General features: G+C 33.5%; 2 protein-coding genes and 7 non-coding genes across 9 annotated transcripts; all 9 read right to left on the bottom strand.

Moving 5' to 3' along the window:
- Positions 1-227: 227 nt before the first annotated feature.
- On the bottom strand, positions 228-1,171 carry LOC132054131 (uncharacterized). Its single transcript, XM_059446193.1, has 2 exons — positions 860-1,171; positions 228-626 (listed from the first exon to the last, which is right to left on the bottom strand). The coding sequence occupies exons 1-2, from the start codon at positions 1,169-1,171 to the stop codon at positions 228-230; spliced, it is 711 nt and encodes a 236-aa protein (XP_059302176.1).
- Positions 1,172-9,837: 8,666 nt separating this feature from the next.
- Positions 9,838-9,929, bottom strand: LOC132055027 (small nucleolar RNA Z223). The gene has a single exon (XR_009414491.1). It is a non-coding gene; the product is annotated as a small nucleolar RNA Z223 (small nucleolar RNA).
- Positions 9,930-12,202: 2,273 nt separating this feature from the next.
- LOC132055050 (small nucleolar RNA snoR97) lies at positions 12,203-12,310 on the bottom strand. Its single transcript, XR_009414513.1, has one exon. It is a non-coding gene; the product is annotated as a small nucleolar RNA snoR97 (small nucleolar RNA).
- Positions 12,311-12,396: 86 nt separating this feature from the next.
- On the bottom strand, positions 12,397-12,513 carry LOC132055031 (small nucleolar RNA Z278). The gene has a single exon (XR_009414495.1). It is a non-coding gene; the product is annotated as a small nucleolar RNA Z278 (small nucleolar RNA).
- Positions 12,514-13,001: 488 nt separating this feature from the next.
- On the bottom strand, positions 13,002-13,089 carry LOC132055058 (small nucleolar RNA snoR117). Its single transcript, XR_009414521.1, has one exon. It is a non-coding gene; the product is annotated as a small nucleolar RNA snoR117 (small nucleolar RNA).
- Positions 13,090-13,225: 136 nt separating this feature from the next.
- On the bottom strand, positions 13,226-13,318 carry LOC132055025 (small nucleolar RNA Z223). Its single transcript, XR_009414490.1, has one exon. It is a non-coding gene; the product is annotated as a small nucleolar RNA Z223 (small nucleolar RNA).
- A 43-nt stretch (positions 13,319-13,361) lies between these two features.
- On the bottom strand, positions 13,362-13,450 carry LOC132055055 (small nucleolar RNA U36a). The gene has a single exon (XR_009414518.1). It is a non-coding gene; the product is annotated as a small nucleolar RNA U36a (small nucleolar RNA).
- Positions 13,451-14,147: 697 nt separating this feature from the next.
- LOC132055062 (small nucleolar RNA snoR134) lies at positions 14,148-14,305 on the bottom strand. Its single transcript, XR_009414525.1, has one exon. It is a non-coding gene; the product is annotated as a small nucleolar RNA snoR134 (small nucleolar RNA).
- A 1,927-nt stretch (positions 14,306-16,232) lies between these two features.
- LOC132054130 (uncharacterized) lies at positions 16,233-19,752 on the bottom strand. Its single transcript, XM_059446192.1, has 2 exons — positions 19,398-19,752; positions 16,233-17,177 (listed from the first exon to the last, which is right to left on the bottom strand). The coding sequence occupies exons 1-2, from the start codon at positions 19,750-19,752 to the stop codon at positions 16,483-16,485; spliced, it is 1,050 nt and encodes a 349-aa protein (XP_059302175.1). The 3' UTR covers positions 16,233-16,482.
- Between the last annotated feature and the right edge of the window lie 414 nt (positions 19,753-20,166).

The following is a 20,166-nucleotide window of genomic DNA, read 5'->3' as shown; positions in this document are numbered from 1 at the left end:
ATACGTATCTGAATAAGATTGCCATTAAGATCAGAATGAATAGGACATACATTTCATAGCAATAATTTCAGAAATACCACAACAATTGTCAATAGAAGTTATTGACACGTTTGTTCAAATACTTTAAAAAAAGAATGTATTTCCCTAAGAAAGTTAAATGGATAGGAGTATAACAAAAATCAATTCACTTCCTTCGAGGCTCAAAACTATATGAACTTCTGTTGTGTCTAAGTCGTCCACAAGTACTGCAAGCATGTCTTTTCTTCCCAAAGAAGCAATTCACTTAAAGGCTTATCACGCCTCTTCTTTGGCCTACCAGGCGGTCTCTTGTATCTTGGTGGCAAAACCACATCCTCCAAGATGTATTTGGGAATCTTCCATTCACGCTCGTTCGGTAGAGGATCCATAGCTACATCATATGTCTTCACCACGATCTCCGGTTTGAATAAATCAGAGCAATAATCATCAACAACCAGATTTTTCTTCTTAATGACAGCCCATGCATGCGAGCAGGGGATTTTATCTAATTGAAACATACGACAACTGCAAGTTTTGTTATTCAAATTAAGAATGAAACGCCTTCCTCCATCATGTACTGTGTACACGAATCCGATTGATGGTTCTACCTGCAAAATAAACATTCATGTATTTGTTAATCAACCAATCAGAATTTTAAAATAAATAAACATACATTTAATCAAATACATATCAATACTCAAGGAGGCATATATTCACTTACATATAACTAAATGTTCAAAGGATATCAAATACACATTGACATTATGTAAAATAACACTACATATTAGTACAAGTCCAAGTTTGTTAAATACATTATAACAAGAATTAAACTGAAACATACCGTCATTCGTAGACATAGATACTCGTTGATTGAGAGCATCTCCTGAAACTTTTTACCGAGTGTAGTGAACGTGTATGTTCCATTTCTCCGGTTATTGTAATTCCATCTCCCAATCATCCTTCTAACTTCTTCTAGAAAGTCATATATAGGCAGTTCTCTAGCAGCTAGAAGATATCGGTTAATGCACTCGGCTATGTTAGAAGTCATTGTACACCCTCGGTTACAAGATGCATACACTCTAGCCCACTTGTCTCTACCAACGGATTCCAAATTCTCTGCCACCCGCATACCTGCCTTTTGAACCTTCCCCATCAACTTATCAAATTCATCCTGCGTGTATGCCTTTGCCGTGGAATAAAAAACATGACTCAACACATCATGGCTCTTTTGTATTTTTTACATACATTACCCCAAAGATGCCATATACATGCATAATGTACAACTTCTGGATAAATTCTACAAACAACTTTGTTTATACTTTCATACCTATAGGATACGATACACATGTTCTCTCTAATTTCATATGTTTCTCTGAAACGCTCGAAAAATCACGTCCAGGATCTGTCATTCTCAGAATCAATCACACCATATGCTAGGGGAAGTATGTTGCCTGCACATACAGTTACAAAAAACTCATAAATACATTATGTATTTGTTTAAAACAGAAATTTTTTCTTAAGTAACAAATTAATATGTATATTTGACATACCTGCACCGTCTAATGTGCTTGCTAAGACAAATGTTCCATTGTATGGCGTTTTTAAGTGGCTCCCGTCAACTACCACAATTGGTCGACAACACTCAAAGCCTTTGATAAATGCATACAGTGCTATAAAAACATACAGGAATTCATTGTTGCGGGTTTTACGCATTCTGATATGTGAACCTGGTAAGTTTTATCCAAGATGTATAGGTATTCGGGTAATCTATTATAAGATTCAGCCGGTTCACCCATTAAATCGTTCATCGCCTTTTCTTTGGCCCGCCAAGCAACCATGTATGAAACATCCATGCCAAAATCATTTTTGACGTACTCCGCAATGTCTTTAGAGGTATATTTCCTCTTATGGTTTGCTATTTTTGGTTTAACAATTCCACTTATCAACCGAATTGTAGCTTGGCATTGGGAATAAACCTTTTCCTTTAACGGGCATGTATGTTTGTCATGAAACTCTCTAACTCTAAAAATTTCTAACTTACCTACACTTGACGCCCTGAATTTCCAATCACAATCATCTGATACGCACACAAGTGTATAGCTACATAAAAAAATATTAATAAAAAATACATTAGTGTAAAATACATTAGTACCCATAAATACATCAATTATTTACTGCTAAGGACAGATGAATACGTAAACAAGTTACTCAAATACAAACTGTGCCAAATACATTGTTTTGAGTTATAAATACATAAAATTAGTTTGTTTTTACGTCATACTAAACATACACATGCTGAGAAATACTTCAACATGTACAAATTTAAAAACATACACTGCCACGGTTTCAATAAATAAACAGACACAGTTATAAATACATACACACAAGCACATTCCAATACGTTATTGCATTACACCTTTCTGTATGGTAATTGAACCTTTTTGTAATTGCATAATTCGCCATCACAGCTTTTAATGTATATTTGTCCTTGTATACTTGATTGACAAAGAACTACTTTTTCGTTCTTGTCATCAATAACCATACCTTTGTTGTTTTCGAATAACACATCATACTTTCCACAACTTGATGAGGCCAAAACACGAGAACCAACTGTTTCCATTACATTCGTTTGATTCGTGTATCCGATTTGCAAATAATCACCTTCAACACAACTCTCACCCAATATACATATCTCCATGCTTCTATCAGTTGTAGTGATACATAATGGGTACATTGGTAATGCTTTGTTCTCTTTCTTCAATTCCACATACACCCTAACACTCATATCATTGTGAATTTCCATTGGAATATCATCACCTTCAACCATGTATTTTATGTATATGTTTTTCCTTTGCTCGTCCATATTCAACTGGGTTGCAACTGTTTGTAACAATTCCTCATACGTTGAATACTCCTTGAAAGTCACAGCATCAATTTTGTAATTGATGTATTTATTATCATCGTTCCAAATACTAGAGTGTCTAATCAACGATGAAATATTGGCCATTTAAAAAAAAAAAAAAAATACTTGAATCAATGTCTCTACATAAAACCTGTAATATATATGCCTCAATAATTAAGAAAAATCAGTTCGAACAAACATTCATGTTCAAATTTGAACAATTTATACAAATTAGATTTACAGTATACTAATCATTCAAATACAACATACACTTGTTGAATTAAACTTCAGAAATACATAATTTAGTTGATCATTCATTAAACTATACCATTTAGTTTCAGAAAATAAAAAATATGAACTGGATTTTTTTTTTATTTCTACGCATTCATGTACGTTAAAATACTTTCAACCATAATTTTCAAAAGCATAATTCATTCATAAATACACTTACAGTGATATTATATCATTATTTTTGAATATCAGTTACAAAGATACAAATTCAAAACAATTGCAGAAGAATAAAATAACTTCGACATTATGATCCAACAAAAAATTTGAAATCACAAAAATACAACTTGATCAGACGGGTTCTATGAAATCAAAACCGTGTATTTGTACGAATTACCTAAAGATTGATCGTGTTGCTTTGTTTATGTTTCTTCAGAGCTGTTGAAGCTTTAATTTGAATTTTGAATTTTTACGTTTGAATGTTGAAGAATGGATGAAAGAAGAGAAACGTGTAAGGAGAAGGAAAATTACAGCTGGTTTAGTGGAACAGAAGCTAAAATATATATAAATATCTAATTTAATAGCTCCACCGTTAAAGGCTAAATCAAGAATCCTTTTTTTTTTTATCGTATTCTCATGTATTTGTTGGCAACAAATACACGCGAAAACATACACTAATTTAAAAGGGTAATATTTAATAGCTACAAATGGTAATATTTAAAAGGGTAGCTACAAATGATAGGAAGTTACAATAAGGTAGTCATTTGAGTAGTTTTACCTATAAAGTAAATTAATTGTGATTTCATTTAGTAGCTATCACTTCTTTTGCATTCACTTTTTGGCTTCTTAATAGGCGTGTCAAGTTAATACATACTAACAAGTAAAAATTGACAGAACGAGTAACCTATTAGTTTTGACAACAAAAAGCTACAATTTAAATTTAGATTTTGCACAGCATAATTAATAATAAAAAATATTTTCTTACGAGAAGCATAATTTTAAGAAGTGCTAAATAATTCGATGTTCATCGTCGATTAGACTGATTATGGTTGATTTTGATTGAAACGAACCAATATTTGCATTAAATTTCCTATTAAATATTGAAAAGTGATTTATTTTACCATTTTTTTTTTTTGATATATCCAAAGAATTACGTTGTAAAAAAATAATGGAATGGGGATTTGTATATTGTTTATCACATATTTATATGATATAAATTAAAGTATTATATTTTAGTAGACAAATTTTATTTTGTGGGCTGTTTGTTGTGAACATAAAAATACATTGGGCTACTAAAACAAATTGGGCTCAAACAACCACAACCAAAATATTCAACAGAGGAGCAATGCAGCCCATCAAAGTGAAAGAAAAAATGAAAAAAAAACTGTTTTTCACTATATGCGCGCAACTAGACTCGAACTCGGGACCTAAGACTTCTACACGTGGACCTTGACCAATTTTATTGCAATAACATTCGTCATTTCTGGGAACGGATATTTATTTAGCTGTCTTTTTTAATAGAGCAAAATTGTAAAATAAATGACTTTCCAATATTTAATAGGAAATTCAATGCAAAATATAGGTTTGTTGTACTTTCATAATCAAATTGGCAGCAATTCATGATATTCATGCTTTGTTGGGGTTTTTTGCTTTACGAACTTGTGTACACTATGATCTTTAACTATTCTCGTCGTTGTTTTACATTACCGATCGGTAATTGTGAGCTCATTCATAATAACGTCATAACTCATTATAATTCATAGTTGCTTCAACACCAAAAGTATCGTTAACGATTCTCGTCATTGTTTTACATTACCGATCGGTGATTGTGAGCTCATTTATAATAAGGTTAACTCATGATAGTTCATAGTTGCTTCGATACCAAAAGTGACTTGATTCATTATGTTAAGAATTAATGAATTGACACTACATTCAAAGTATTAGATACGTTAACGTGTTATCATCAAACAAATGAGTATTTGATATGATATTTCGTTCAAAATATTAGTGTTTTCTTAATTAAATAACAAAACTAAGTGAGTTTTGGTGTTCAAAAGAGTTAAAGTACATTGAAACTTGATTTGTTTAAGTTTGGTGATTACAAGTGAAAGAAAAAATGAAAAAAAAAAAGTTTTAAACTAAATGCGCACACCTAGACTCGAACTCGGGTCCTAAGAGTTCAAAATGTGAACCTTGATCAATTTCGCTGCAATAGCATACGACATTTCTTGAAACGAAAATTTAGCTAGCTGCATTTTTTAATAGAGCAAAATGATAAAATAAAGAACTTTTCAGTATTTAATAGAAAATTCAATGCAAAATATTGATTTGTTGCACTCTCATAATCAAATTGGCACCATTCCATGACATTCATGCTTGGTTTGGGTTTTTTACGTTACGAACTTGTTTAGGCTATGATCGATAACGATTCTCCTTGTTATTTTACATTACTGATAGGTAATTGTGAGCTCATTTATAATAAGGTTATAACAAATTTTAGTTCATAGTTACTTCGACACTAAAAGTGACTTGATCCTTTATGTTAATAAATAATGATTTGACACTGCATTCACAAGAAATAGCAATATGGAGTTCAACAAAAAATAACATAGTACAAAATTAAACAACATGAACAAAAATAAAAGAAAATTAAACAACTTGAATTAATCATTCATTCAAACTATTCCACTATTCAATATATAACGTTCAATAAAAACCAAATAACGTATGTGTGCAGCCAATATAATACTCTATTTACAGGAAAAATAAAAACACTTTCAGATACCAAAACAAAAAGAAAAAGAAGAAAAAAATACACTCTAAGCCAAATACTATGTATACATAATACACCTACTGTTTAAATAATAATTAAAAAAAAAATAGGGCTATCGGTGCACTCCACATTAAAAAATCTGGATATATTAATTGGAAACGGAAACTATGATTAGCCTAAGTGAGAGAGTCTACAATTATAATTTTTTCAAGAAGAGCATCGATGTAATAGCATGTAATAATAAAATAATAAAGAGTCAAAATTCCCTTGAAAACCATGTGAAGTTACAATTATATCCCCATTTGTGCCAGGTTGTGACAAAAATAATTGTTAAATATAATTTTCCTAAACAAAAACGTCAATGTAGTTTCACCAAGAGGTTCCCCTCCGAAACAAAAAGTGATTTTTTTCGAACAGTTACCATCGTTGCTCGGCGAATCGTCACAAACCCAACTTCGGCCTTCGCACACACACTCACTTTTGACACTTAGATTTAATTTCGGTCAAACACAATGAAAGGAACACACAACGTTTACAGTGCAATGCCCAACCTTTTTTATTATCTCTCGTATATACAAAAGGACTCACGAATTTGGAGGCTTACAATACCGAATAATGCCTTAGCCAAATTTCGTCTACTTTACAAACCGCTGGCTTGCAAGCTATGCGCGATTACAAGGGGAGGGGCGTGCATGGCATGTGCCAGCAGTTACATTGGGATCATGGGACACATATCCTTAGCTAATATTTCGCCCATGTGGGCAAAGCCTTCAGAAACTGGCCATAACCGTCGCACATGCCGCGCACACTGCGTAACCGACGCATGTGCCGCGCGCATGGCCCTTCTGCATGTGCCGCGCGCATGCCTCGCTCATGTGCCGTGCACCTGCCTCGCTCATGTGCCTCGTGCGTGCCTTAGCCTGATTTTCGCCACATAGCTTAGCCCAACACTTAGAATATTTTTCGCCCATCTTCATGCCAACGCCATGCCAACCCTTTACCGTTCCCATCTGCCTTGGCCCCAGCCAGCCCATGTCAATGCCCATGTCTGCCGGTGCCAACCCACTGCCTACACGCATGCCAGCCTGGTGCCATGCACCTGTCCGTGCCACTGACATTTGTCAAGCTGCTTTGCCAACACCCAAACACCTTGACTTAGCTGCACACCATGCCATAGGCATGCAACCCCGCACATTGCTTCCAACACCCACATAAGCCCATGTCAAGGGGCAATGTACAAGCCTTTGACACTGCCCTCGCCCGCATGCGTCTAAGTCCGAACTTGGGGGTCTAACACCCTCCAAAGCAGGGACTTGCGTCATTTGAGTCAAAGAGTGATTTAGAATATCTGATACTCTCACCGTTCCAATTATACCCTTTTTAGTCCGTACAAAAAAAAAATAACACAATTCTATATTTAGTATATTTAATAAAAGTTCAACTTTAAATTTACCTTTTACCTTTTTAAATCACATGTTTCCAAAATAATTCATTTATTTCTTAAAATTCGTGTGGCCGGAGGGAGTACAGTTTAGAACCATAATCTATAGCCTAGGAGTGTAGATGGACCGGATCAATTCGAATTTTTTAAACACCAAACCAAACCAATTACGTCGGGTTTTAAATTTATACACCAAATCAAACCAATAAAATTCAAAATTTTCAACCTCTAATTTTCTCGAGTTTTTCGAAATTTTTTTTCGGAATAGTCTTGGTACAAAACATATAACTTTTACTCCAAATATTTTTTTAGTCCTAGTAAAGTAAAACTATATAATTAAAGTGTTTCTTAAGAAAATAAGACAAAATGTGAGAAAAGTGATAACATTATATTAAAATATTCAACAAAAGCTAATAAAATCGGTTAAAATAAATATTACTAATTAACAAGCCATTAAAAAAATGATCATAATCTAAAAATATTAAATTATGCTAAAATAAATACGGCTAAATAAGTATTAATTACATGACAAAGAAAAAAAACCACTCTCTAAATCAATTATACAAAACTAAAAAATAGATATCCAACATTATTATCATTCCTAGTGGTAAATTAAAAAAAAAATTGTTAGCATTAGTGTTGAGTTAATTTTGATTTGAATTTTATTTGAGTTACTAACATCCATAGGATATAAAACTTATTGACATTCAAAATTTCAAATTCAAGCTTGAATAATATGATAATAGATAAAAAACTACGAAAAAAATTTAAGAAATATTCATAAATTATATTATAAATAAATATTTTCATGTATAAAATATTTTAAAAATTGAATACATGTAATGTCGGATTGGTTTAATTCAATTTAACTTTTTTTAGTTAAAACCAAACCAAACCAATTATGATCGAATTTTTTTTTCAACACCAAACCAAGTCAAACCAAACCAATAGTCAGATTTTTTTCTCAGCTTGACTCGATTTATCAGTTTTGTGCAATTTGTCGGATTACTTTGTACACCCCTAGTCTGCACAGCTTAGATCATCATTAGCAACAGGAAAATACTAGCTACAAAGCAATAATAATCTCTAGAGATCTTTTTTTTTTTTTTGAAAACCAAAGCTGGGAAGATAAAATTGAATAACGAGTAAATTTAGCTGCTCCAGTGTACTACAAACACAATAAAATGGGGTGATGATGGGAAAAAAAACAACAGAGCAACACAATTGTTATTACTTCTAGGGAACGAGTCAGTCAAAAATAATCATTCTTGCCAACCAGATTAAGAAGCTTTCAGATCCCAACTTAAACATGTTAGATTAAAAAAAAAACAAATGTATAGCATTCAGAGTGAAGATAAACAGTAATTTCACTATTAATCAAGTGTCCAAAACAGGGTCTTGGGAAAAGCCATTTTTTGTACGGAAAAGGCTCAAATATGCCATCCAACTATCGAAAATGGCTCATTTATGCCACTAGTCTATAGTTAGGCTCATTTATGCCATCGAACTATAGGAAATGGCTCATTTATGCCATCGAACTATAGGAAATGGCTCATTTATGCCACTCATTAATAGTTTGACTCATTTACACCATCGTCTATTACCAAAATGACTCATCCATGCCCTTTTTCATTAACGCCGATTTTACAATACCAGATATGACACGTGGCCTCCAATAGAGGTCTACGTCGTTTAATTAAACTAGCTCAATTTTAAATAACAAATTAATAAAAAATTCGATCCATACACCTTACCCACCCACAATCATAATCTAGTTAGAGGCTACGTGTCATATATGGTATTGTAAAATCAGAAATATAGCATGGACGAGTCATTTTGATAACAGGTGATGGCATAAATGAGTCAAACTATTGATAAGTGGCATAAATGAGCCATTTCCTATAGTTCGATGGCATACATGAGCCATTTTCTATAGTTTGATGGCATAAATGAGCCAAACTATTGACGAGTGGCATAAATGAGCCATTTCTGATAGTTGGATGGCATATTTGAGCCTTTTCCGTTTTTTGTAACATTGAACAACAATGAAGAATAAAGAAGTCTCAGAAGCTAAAGGTAAATATAACTTCAGTGGACAGTTACCATACATCACTGGCCTATAATTAACAGAAGTCATTATTCCTTAATAAAAACTTTTAATACTCAATTGGTATTAGATAAAACCATTATACCAATTGTACAACTAAGGTAAGTCAAAGACTTTTATGCCTATGAGTAAAACATTTTCTAGGAAACATAAGCTAATTTTAAAAAACATACTCCCCCCGTTTCACTTTACATGAACCTTTTCAAGTTAGTAAAAATAAAATTTATATATTTAAAAACTAAATAAAAAGTACTATAAGCCACGATAATTTATAATTCAAATAAATTAGAAAAAATGTAAGAAAAACTTAATCAAAGAACCACCTCGTAAACTCCCCAAATAATAATAGGTTCACATAAATTGAATCAGAAAAGCTCAAAGAAATAAACAGCTCTATCGATCATGGAATATCAGAAGCAGAACTGGCATTAAACCTGAATTTATATCATCACTGCCAACTTTATCAGATGAAAGGCTTTTACAGCAAATTTGCCATAAAACATTGAAAGATAAGAAAATGATGGCTCATATTAAGAAATTTACCATTAAAAGATCAACAATATAGCAGTGGACTTAGGAGTAAAACAACAGGAAAAATTGCGTAAACCCCACGTGACACCACAATTACTCTATGCCTCGTTGACTAGCTATGTTTTCACTGAATCAGAAAAAAAAGCTAAAGGTGATATGAGGCATCTGTTAAAATTAAAGACAAAAAAACTAACATTTAGCCGTTGATTTGACACAGATGAGCCATGGATAAAGGGTACAAAAGGCAGCTTTGGGGCCGCTAACTTCATGTGAAAAAATTCAGATGAGCCCGGGAGGCTACGTGCAGATTTTATTAAGAAACATGAAAAGAAAAGCGAAAAACAAATGAATGGGAAGATTATTCAGACTTGCGACTCTCACTTATTTTGGTTCCAAATACCAGAGTGTATTTTGGTTCCAAAGTCCCATTAATAAGTGAGAGTCGCAAACCAAAAAGATTCTTAAAAGTCATTAACGTGAACTCTCACTTATTTTCGTTTCTAGCTAATTTAACTTGTCTTCAGATTCTTTCATATTGAAAAGGCCCAGGTAGCATCATCAATATTTGCTTGAACGAACAAAAAATTTTGAGAACATTACATGCCTTTAGCAATTCTTTTAAAGTATGAAACGAAGGCATCACATTCCACTTCCTATCATGGTATATTTACTTTCTCAAAATCATACATTTAGAATATCATCTCTTCCTCCAACCTCGATTCCCAGAAGCATCTTTACTCATTTACATCTTTCTCTAACAATCTTTTTCTCCTTTTTTGAAAGAAATGCATGTATCTTTACTCATTTACACCTTTCTCTAACAATCTCTTTCTCCTTTTTGAGAGAATGCATGTATTCTCTTTTTCAAGCACAAGGTAAGAATGACTCCTATTTATAGGTTCAGAATTTCATCCTTGAAATGGATTGAAAGAAAGTGGAAAGTGGATAATAGAGAACATGAGACGATAGTCAAAAGATGTAATAACCACGTTCTAGATCATGGAAGGTCAAGTGGTGTAATTGGAGTTATGGCCGTTTTCTCTACTTAATAGCCATGATTTAATTAGGATAATTATTTTTTATTAATAAAATGTTATCCAACAATTCCCCACATTTTAATATTACAATAATTATACCAATTATCATGGTTATTAATTAGTACACAAGATTGTCATTAACATATATGAGTAGTGGTGGACGTTCTACATTCCAAGTAAGAAATTCTTCACCTATAAATAGTGGTGGTCATTCTTACCTTGTGAAGATGAATGTGAAAAATATCAGAGTGCTTTAAGAGTGAGTGAAAAAAGAGTGTTATTCGTCGAAGGTGCATTAAATTAAAAAGTGAGTGAAAAAAAGAGTTTCATTTGTTGAAGGTGTTCTTTCGGTGATACCCTGGAACGTCTTAGCACATTCTTCTATCTTCTCATCTCATACAATTTCCCAATAATATTCAATTTGGAACTCTTCTACTACAATTATTGTAGTTTCTAAGGTTTATCATGCTTCACATTCATACTATCCTCACGCTTGTCACATAATTCACTACACAGCGAACATATGTGAAAGATACCCCAGCATAACCTAGATTGGCAAACTAACAGACATTTTGCATCCACTTTGCAAGACACCAATACATTTGCATACATTCTACATTCTGACTAAGTTCTTTGACAACCAACATTCAATGTTGTTATGGCTCCTAGTGTTATCACATTAATGACTTGAGAATCTTTTTTGACTACATAATTATCAGTAACTACTTTCCGCAACAAATCAATTTAAAGGATCTCATAATTTGACATTGAGCCACAGAATGATTTAAATGCAGGCTCCGTCGGTAAAAAATAAATAAGAGTCCAAGAGTATTTAAGTACCTGAAAGGATCACAATCTCTCAATTCCGCAAAGCAATGCCCAGGAAGAGAATATCCTACACAATTTAGAACCATATTCACCACTTAACTAAAATTAGTCCAAATGGAATGGCCAAATTTTCTTAATTTGCAAGTGGTGACTATTGTTCTGAACTGTATCGGGTATTCTCAATAACCCTTTAAGCAAATCTTCAATGACATCTCAAACTATTATGCCTACCACCACTTTAGAAATATAGTACTAAACACTTGCAACCATAAAAAGGGAATTTAACAATTTTGTAATCTTGAAAATTTAAGGGGACTATATGTACCACAAAAGATTAAAATATGTGCTGTTAGTTTGACTCCAAAAATGTAGGTACAAAATTAAGAAGTTGATGACAGCACTTAAAACTTTATGAGTTTATCAGACCCTACACCCAAGTTTGAAGGAGTAAGGGTATAGTGAACTCAATTATTTCATCATTAAAAAGAACAAAAAATAAGTACCAATTAAAAGATTAAAAAATCCATTAAAGCCTCAGTAAAATCCAATATAATCATATGTAATGTAGTTTCACCAAGAGGTTCACCCTGCAAAAGCAGGGACTTGGATCCACTACACCTCATTTAATTGGATTACATCATCATCAGCAATTAAACAATAAAAAAAAATATCAAACATGGGGAATAAATAATAAATGTAGCTGCTCCAGTGTACTCCAAAATAAATAAAGGGGTTATGAAGGAGAAAAATACAAAAGAGCAACACAATTATTATTGCTTCTAGGGAACGAGTCAGTCAAAAATGGATTATTGTTTGCCAACCAGATTAAGAAGCCTTCAAATCACAACTTAAACATAATTAAGCAAGTAAAATAAAATAACAGGGTCTTAAGAATATCTATCTATCTATCTATCTATTAGTCTTAGTTTTGACCGTGTAGTCGAAATAAATAAAATTTACATATTAGGAAACTACGTAAAGTACTATAAGTCACCATAATTAATAATTTAAAATATTCAAAAGACATAAAAAAAATTATAGTCAAAGAAAGTGTCAAACAAATTGAGACAGAGGGAGTATATAATATAAATTGATCAATTGTTAAAGAATTTTTTTAAAATGAAACAAGATTTAAGAGGCCTCAGAAGCTAAAGGTAAATATAACATCAATATAGCTTAAAAAGCTACTCAAATGGTACGGACAATTACCATACATCACTGGCCTCTAATTAACAAAAGTCATTATTCTTACATAATAAACAACTCTTAATTTAATCATATCTTAATCCTTTTCTATAGAATAAGTAAAACATTTTGTAGGAAACAAAAGATAATTGTAAAACATAAATATTTAACGAATTAAAGGCTCAGAGAAATATAACAGCTCTATCGATCATGGAAAATCAGAAGCAGAACTGGCATTAAAGCTGAATTTATATCATCACTGCCAAAATACAAGCAAAATACAAAATATGATTTTTTTTTAAAGAAAATATTGGCTCATATTAAGAAATTCAACCATTTTTTTATCGTATACTTCATAGATTACTCTCAGAAGCGCGGATAAATCTTCTAATCATAGCCAACATCTAAAAAAACCCAACAACACAAACATTTACATTTAAGATGGAAAATTTTAAAAAAAACGTACAACCCAACATAAATATTACACCACATAGCCCAACATACAAACCCAAACATTTACCATTTAAAAAAATGAAAATTTCCAAAAATATACAGCCCTATATAAAAAAAATTACACCACATAGCCCAATATACAAAATATTACACCACATAGCCCAATATACAATTAAATACAAAATTATACCAGAGGAAGCATTATACCTAATGTATAAACCCAACCTTGTATAAAAGGTGTCATACACAAATATGAGCTAAACCAGGTTTGTAACAACTCAAAATATGGGCTACATGGCATAAAAATTTTCTCCCATTAGACATATAACGTAATTTTCCCAAAAAAAAAAACAATTTAGAGGTGGACTTAGGAGCTAAAACAGGTTACAAACTTAAATATGGGCTACATGGCATAAATATTTCCTCCCAGTAGACATATAACGTAATTTTCCCTTAATAAAAACACAATTTAGAGGTGGACTTAGGAGTAAAACAATTAAAAAAAATTGCATAAACCCCACGTTGACACCACAAATTAATCTATGCCTCGTTGACTAGCATTATTTTTTCACTAAATCAAGAAAAAAAGCTAAAGGTGATATGAGGCATCTAATTAAAATTAAACACAGAAAAAAAAGTATTTAAGATTTAGCCGTTGATTTGACACAGATAAGCCATGGAAAAGAGGTACAAAAGGGGCTATAACTGCAACACTTAACGGCGAATGTTGTATAGCACGAGCTTTGGGGCTACTAACTTCATGAGAAATAATAATCAGATGTGCCCGGGAGGCTACGTGCAGATCTAAAATTTTGCTTAGCCCAAAAAAAAAAAAAAAAAAAAAAAAAACTCTATATAGATGGAAAAAGATTATTTAGATTACATTGGAGAGAGAGAAAAAAAAAAAAAAGAGCTAGGGTTTACTGTGAAGGAGGCTAGTTTGAGATGCGATTTTGAGGAAGAAGAGAGTTGTAGGTTTATATAGATGAGAAAGGGGGACAGTGAAACCCTAATTGTGCCGTTACTGGATCTGGGATAGCTAATGGGCTGTTAGAAACTTTTCAATATTAAAGGAATGTGAATAACGGGGCAATTTCCTCCAATCTTTAAGGGATCGTTTGGGAGGAATTGTTTGGTAGGAAGGATAAGTTATCCTTAGTGCTTTTAAAAAGACAGTTTTGGGACTAATTCGGGCACTGGCAAAACGCCCTTGAGCACACGTTTGGGCTTAGTTCTATGAAGCTTACGCCCTGAGGGGTTGTTTGGTACGCGGACTAAATTATCCCGAGATTATAATTCCAGGATTATAATCTCGGGACTAATTTATCCCATCTGGGAGATGGGATAAAATAATCCCAAGGTTAGTGGGATATCCCATCCTTAAGATTGTGCTTCATTTTATACTCTGTTTGGTAGAAGTTATGAATTATCCAGGGATAAATTTATACCCTCTACCAAACATGGTACAAAATATTAGTGCTGGGATATCCCAGCTTATACCATGCACCAAACGACCCCTAAGCGTTTGTACGCTGTAAATACATTAGACGCTCGCCTAACGGTTCTTACACAAATTATGTGTCACATTCCTTGATTAACATTCTCATAATTCTTTAATATATAAATGGTGCTTAATAGTTTTTTCATGTATAGAAATAAAAAGATTGAGAGTAACTCAAATAACAAGCCGCTTTTTGCATATTTACTATTTGAAAACACCGTGAGGGTGAATATCAATTAAAAATAAATAGCCAAATTTTACATATTCACTTGTCATTGGTCTTCATGTTTTTGTCTTATGTCTCAAAATTATCATATTTTATTATGTCGATATTTGAAAGTAATTCTATTTTTATTCATGAAGGAGTGATGTTTTAATTATAATACAAATACACTTTATAATCTATTTTCTTTCAGGGAGGTAAATTGCATAGTGTGATAGTAATGCATGTTCAGAAATTGCGATTCTTTTGTTGTTTAAAATTTACGATGTTAAAGTTTATTTGCATTTTATAATAGATTTTACATCATTGTCTTATTATAATAGTAAAATCATGTTAGAAGTTTTCTTTTCTACGAGTTTCTTTGATCATTTTTTAATTTTTGTAAACTATCAATGTATTTTTTAAATAATTTTTGTGTTAATATACTATTTTATAACATTATAAATTAAAATTTTGAAGATTCACGGGGCTTACGCCTCGCCTCATTAAAATGGTCATCCTTATCATATTTTAAAGGGAAAAGGGTCAAAAATACCCCTCTACTTTGGAAGAAGGGCTAAAAATATTCTCTGAACTTATTTTGGATCAAAAATACCCCTTCCATCCTTAAAGTTTTCAAATATATCCCTGTCTCGACAGAAATTATCTCCCAAACTAACCCGAAATCATTTTTTAAATTTGCTCCATCATTTAAACCCGACCCAATTAAATAATAACCCATAAAACCCAACTAAATTGGCCATTACCTTATTTTAGTGTTGCCGTTTAATATTACCCTTGTCATTACAAAAAGTTTTGTTTTTACCCTTGATCCCTAACAGAGCTCCTATCCGAGTATGATTTTGAATCATAATCAAAAGTTGAGAGATAAATATTGACCATTTTTCTCGAAAAATTTGAACAAGTGGAGTAAATCTGTTTCGCGTTGAAGTTACCATTAATTACAAGGGTAAGTATGAGATAAGCTGCTAACGGCAAAGGTATGAGCGGACCATAAACATAACCTAGGGCAAAATTGAGCAATTTCATATAGCGTTGGGGCAACAAAGACTACAACTCCAGTGCAATTAGAACATAAGTTGAATTTGAAAGAAAAATACCCTCTGTAAAGATAAGTTATACAAAAAGAACTGGACAGGCAAAACAAGAAAAACAAGAAGCAATTTTGCCAAAGGAGAAACATCTTGTCACTGTAGAAACTAACAACTAAGAATGCTCTATCAGCATGAAAAACGGGCAGTAGGCTTGTTGCATATCAAACGATCATCCAAGTCAAATGACGATAACCAGCCCACTTTGCAGCAAGTCGGACACCAATAGCCATTGCAGCACATATCAAAGGAAACGGGACCTTCCTAACTGCACCGATATTTTCACCTTCACTTTTATTCAAAGGCATCTTAGAATGTTGCACAATCGCCAAAGCAGCGTAAGAAACCATTACTACAAATCTAACCCAAGGTTCTCCCACCGCAGCTAATGCAGCAGCAGCAGGCAATGCAGAAGACACATAGTCTCTTTTTTTAATAAATCGAGAAAAGACAAACAAGCCTACGAGTAAAAACCAAAAGAACAGCTCCGAGATATAACCTCTCACAGCAGCATATCCCATTATTCCAGCTGCTGTTAGAAGGTATTGTTGGCTGTTCACGGAATCTGGAACCGTCGCTTCAGCAATAGCAAGTACACAAGATGCTAAAACGATGATTGTTGTCAGCTCTTGAATTGGTGCATATGCAATTATACTGGAGTAGAAAGCTCGAAGGGAGTAAAGTGTTGATTCGATAAATCTAATTATAGCTGTGATCTGATCCCCCATGAAGTAGTATATAATGGACAATGCAAGTTTCGGGATGTAAATGAGAAATCGCAAGACAGCACCGACAGCCTTTTTCCAGTTACCCAGTTCCCACAAGACAGTCCTCCAGGCATATAGAAGAAAGGCCAATGCTGCATATTGACAACAATTACCGAGTTAGTTAAGTACTGTGTTTAGCCTAATTAGGTCAAACAGTTATATTAATGAAATTGGGTCACAAGCAATGTAATGGATCCAAATCATAACAACCCTCTAACGATATGAATATTGTTTAAATAGCGCGGGAATAACGATAAACTAGATAATCAAGTTAAAATAATGAAAAACACAGTTAAGGAGATTCTTATTGAGTTTTCCGGCCAGTGGATGGCGAGCAATGGTCAAGAATGGCAATAACTGGAGCAATTATAATAGTAGCAAGTATAGTAACGCGTGTATTCAGATATCTACAATGCTGGGAAGTGGGCGAATTCATAGGATAAGCTAGTGGTTACTGTTTCAGTGATTCTCGCCCGTTTCACCCGTTACATGGCTGAGATCGCGCGCATGAATTGGAATATAGGTTATCTCGGGATCTGGGCATTTTTGGCATTATCTTTTGCCCGGGCACTCTGAACCCTTCCGGACGGATCGTTCCGGACCTTTGCCGTCCGGTGCGAGTGAAGCGACCGAGAGCTGATTATCGGATGGGCAAACAAGTCCTTGGTTTGACTGACTCGGTGGTCGACTGTAGTCTTCTCTATGCTTGCCATGTGCATAGTCAAATAGTCTTTGCTTCCGGTATATTTTTACCCATACATACTCCAAATGATCAACAAGTACATGATACTCTTACAACAGATACATGTGCCCAGCAAGTTGTCCGGCAAAACTACGTGGCATCTTGGACTTCTCTTTCTACTTGCATAAGAAATATTATCAAGCTTACAACACAAAAGAAAAACATACGTGGAAGAGACAGAAAATAATCCTTTCAAGCAGCCTATGTACCAATCATGTAGTCCAAACAAAGACATAATAGTATATCATCATCATCAGATTTTGAGGAATTCTTGATTTTGAGGCAGTCATTGGATTAAGAAAACAGTGACCTCCTTATGTAAGGCTCAAAAATGTAGTTGCATTACCTCTAACATGACTCAACAACTCAGCAGCAACTATAATCAACTACATAACTCTCTGCCTAGACTGGGCATTCAGCTATGTGTGTGTGTGTTTAAACTTTAAAACATACAATGACAGAGAAGAGGGGGGATTTGGTTGTGTGTGTCCTTGCATGCAGCTCAACTAATTCCACGGGGTATTTGCTACCTCCCTCCCACCCGCACATGTACTGGGTAGCTCTATCCACCAAGGCCTGGACAGATGGGAAGAAATTCCCTAGGTTTTTTGCCTATGTTGGGGTTTGAACCTGAGACCTCAAGGTTCTCATCCCACTCCAAAAATTATGATTCTACCACTCAATTATTAGGAACTTGGATGATATTATAGGTTTGTTATTGACATACTCCGTGGATTAAGATATAAACTAGTTCTCAAACTTAAGAATATGTCTGGACTGCATAATCCATCTATGCAATGCTGATTGCATGAATGAACACAGTTGCCATGTATTGAGCACTGTTGCAGAAAGCAGACTGTCTTGTATAATTACAGGAGAACCTAAGAAGACTAGAATAAAAAGTAACTAGTAGTAAAGTAAAGGTAACTGAGGCACCCAGAATGGAGTGTAAATAGTGAAAAAAAGATCCTTAAAAGGAAAATAAATTGTGTCAAAGCGGAGCTACAAGCCCGTCTACAGGTTGGGCATAACCAGTAGCTTTGGTCTAAACACCGTGTTTGTGTTTAAACATTCACTTAATAGGAATAACTAATTTATGTAGAACCTAGTAAGCTATCTTTTTCTAAAATTCAGAACCCATAAACTCAAAATCCTAGCTCCGCCTCTGGACATATCAATCAATCAGCTATGCCTGCTTGGAGTCGACTATATGAATCATTTATATCCACTCTGCTTTATTTGGGGCAAATCTTCTTCCAAAAAAAAGCATATGCAATAGAGGTTCTTAACGTACCTACAAACTAACACCTTCTAACAGGCATATCAATCAATCAACTACGCTTGGTTGGGGTCGACTATATGAATAATTACATGCATTCTGCTTTATTTGGGGCCAATTTTATTCCATAAAAAGAATATACAAAAAATCTTTTTCGACATACCTATAAACCAAGGCTATCTAACAGGCATATTAATCAATAAATTACACTTACCTGGGGTCGACTATATGATATTAAGGGCCAATTTTATTCCAAAAAAAAAAATATATAATAAAGCTTTTTCAACGTACCTATGAACCAAGGCCATCTAACAGGTTTATCTTGAGCTTCTTTCATCAAATACCTAAATCTATCCGGCATTGTACTCTCTCCACGTACCTCATTTTCAGCTTTGTTTTCAACACTCTTGTTTCCATTATCTACTCCACTATTCTCAGCTTTTACAACAACCCCATTTCTCCTACTTAATGAAAACCCACATTTACTACCAAAAAGCCCACAATATTTGTGTGTTAGAGGGTTAATTCTGGTTATAGATAAGGGAAAATCAAGAATTTGGTTATGAGGGTAAGTGTTTAAAGGGATTTTGTGGGTTTTATTGAGAGATGGGATTGAAGATGAGAGAGCTGAGAGTGTAATAGACATTGTTGTTAAGGTTTTAGAGCTGTGCCATTACTTAGTTACAAGAAAATTGGACAATTGGTCACTTTGAAGAGTGGGTTTTTTTTTTTAAAGGTTTTGCAAAAACTTGGTAACCCGATGAGCCCGACCCGCAATCTGGGTCTTCGTTTTGAGTGTAAGGGTGTGTTTGGTACGAAGGAAAATGTTTTTCTTACATTTTTTTTTTTTTTTTTTGCTTCATTTGATACGTAACTAGCAAATATTACTTTAAAAGTCGTTGTATAGTACTCCCTCCGGAACGAAAAAAGAGTTCACTTAATCATTTTACAAGACCGTTTAAGAAAATACTCACTCCAAGAGAAAAATATGTAAATTGACTAAACTACTCCTAATTAAATAGGCATTGGGATTGAATCACATAATACTTAATAAGAGCAA

This window comes from Lycium ferocissimum, chromosome 4, assembly GCF_029784015.1.
Source record: "Lycium ferocissimum isolate CSIRO_LF1 chromosome 4, AGI_CSIRO_Lferr_CH_V1, whole genome shotgun sequence".
NCBI classification, from domain to species: Eukaryota; Viridiplantae; Streptophyta; class Magnoliopsida; order Solanales; family Solanaceae; genus Lycium; species Lycium ferocissimum.
This window is presented reverse-complemented; position numbering and strand designations above follow the sequence as displayed.

Excerpts from the sequence above, each read along its gene's own strand:
- LOC132054131 (XM_059446193.1), bottom strand. The coding sequence starts at position 1,171 with ATGGGGAAGGTTCAAAAGGCAGGTATGCGGGTGGCAGAGAATTTGGAA. Across the intron at positions 627-859 it reads ATCTATGTCTACGAATGACG|GTAGAACCATCAATCGGATT; the intron begins GTATGTTTCAGT and ends TTTATTTTGCAG.
- LOC132054130 (XM_059446192.1), bottom strand. The coding sequence starts at position 19,752 with ATGTCTATTACACTCTCAGCTCTCTCATCTTCAATCCCATCTCTCAAT. Across the intron at positions 17,178-19,397 it reads TAGATGGCCTTGGTTCATAG|CATTGGCCTTTCTTCTATAT; the intron begins GTACGTTGAAAA and ends GTCAATATGCAG.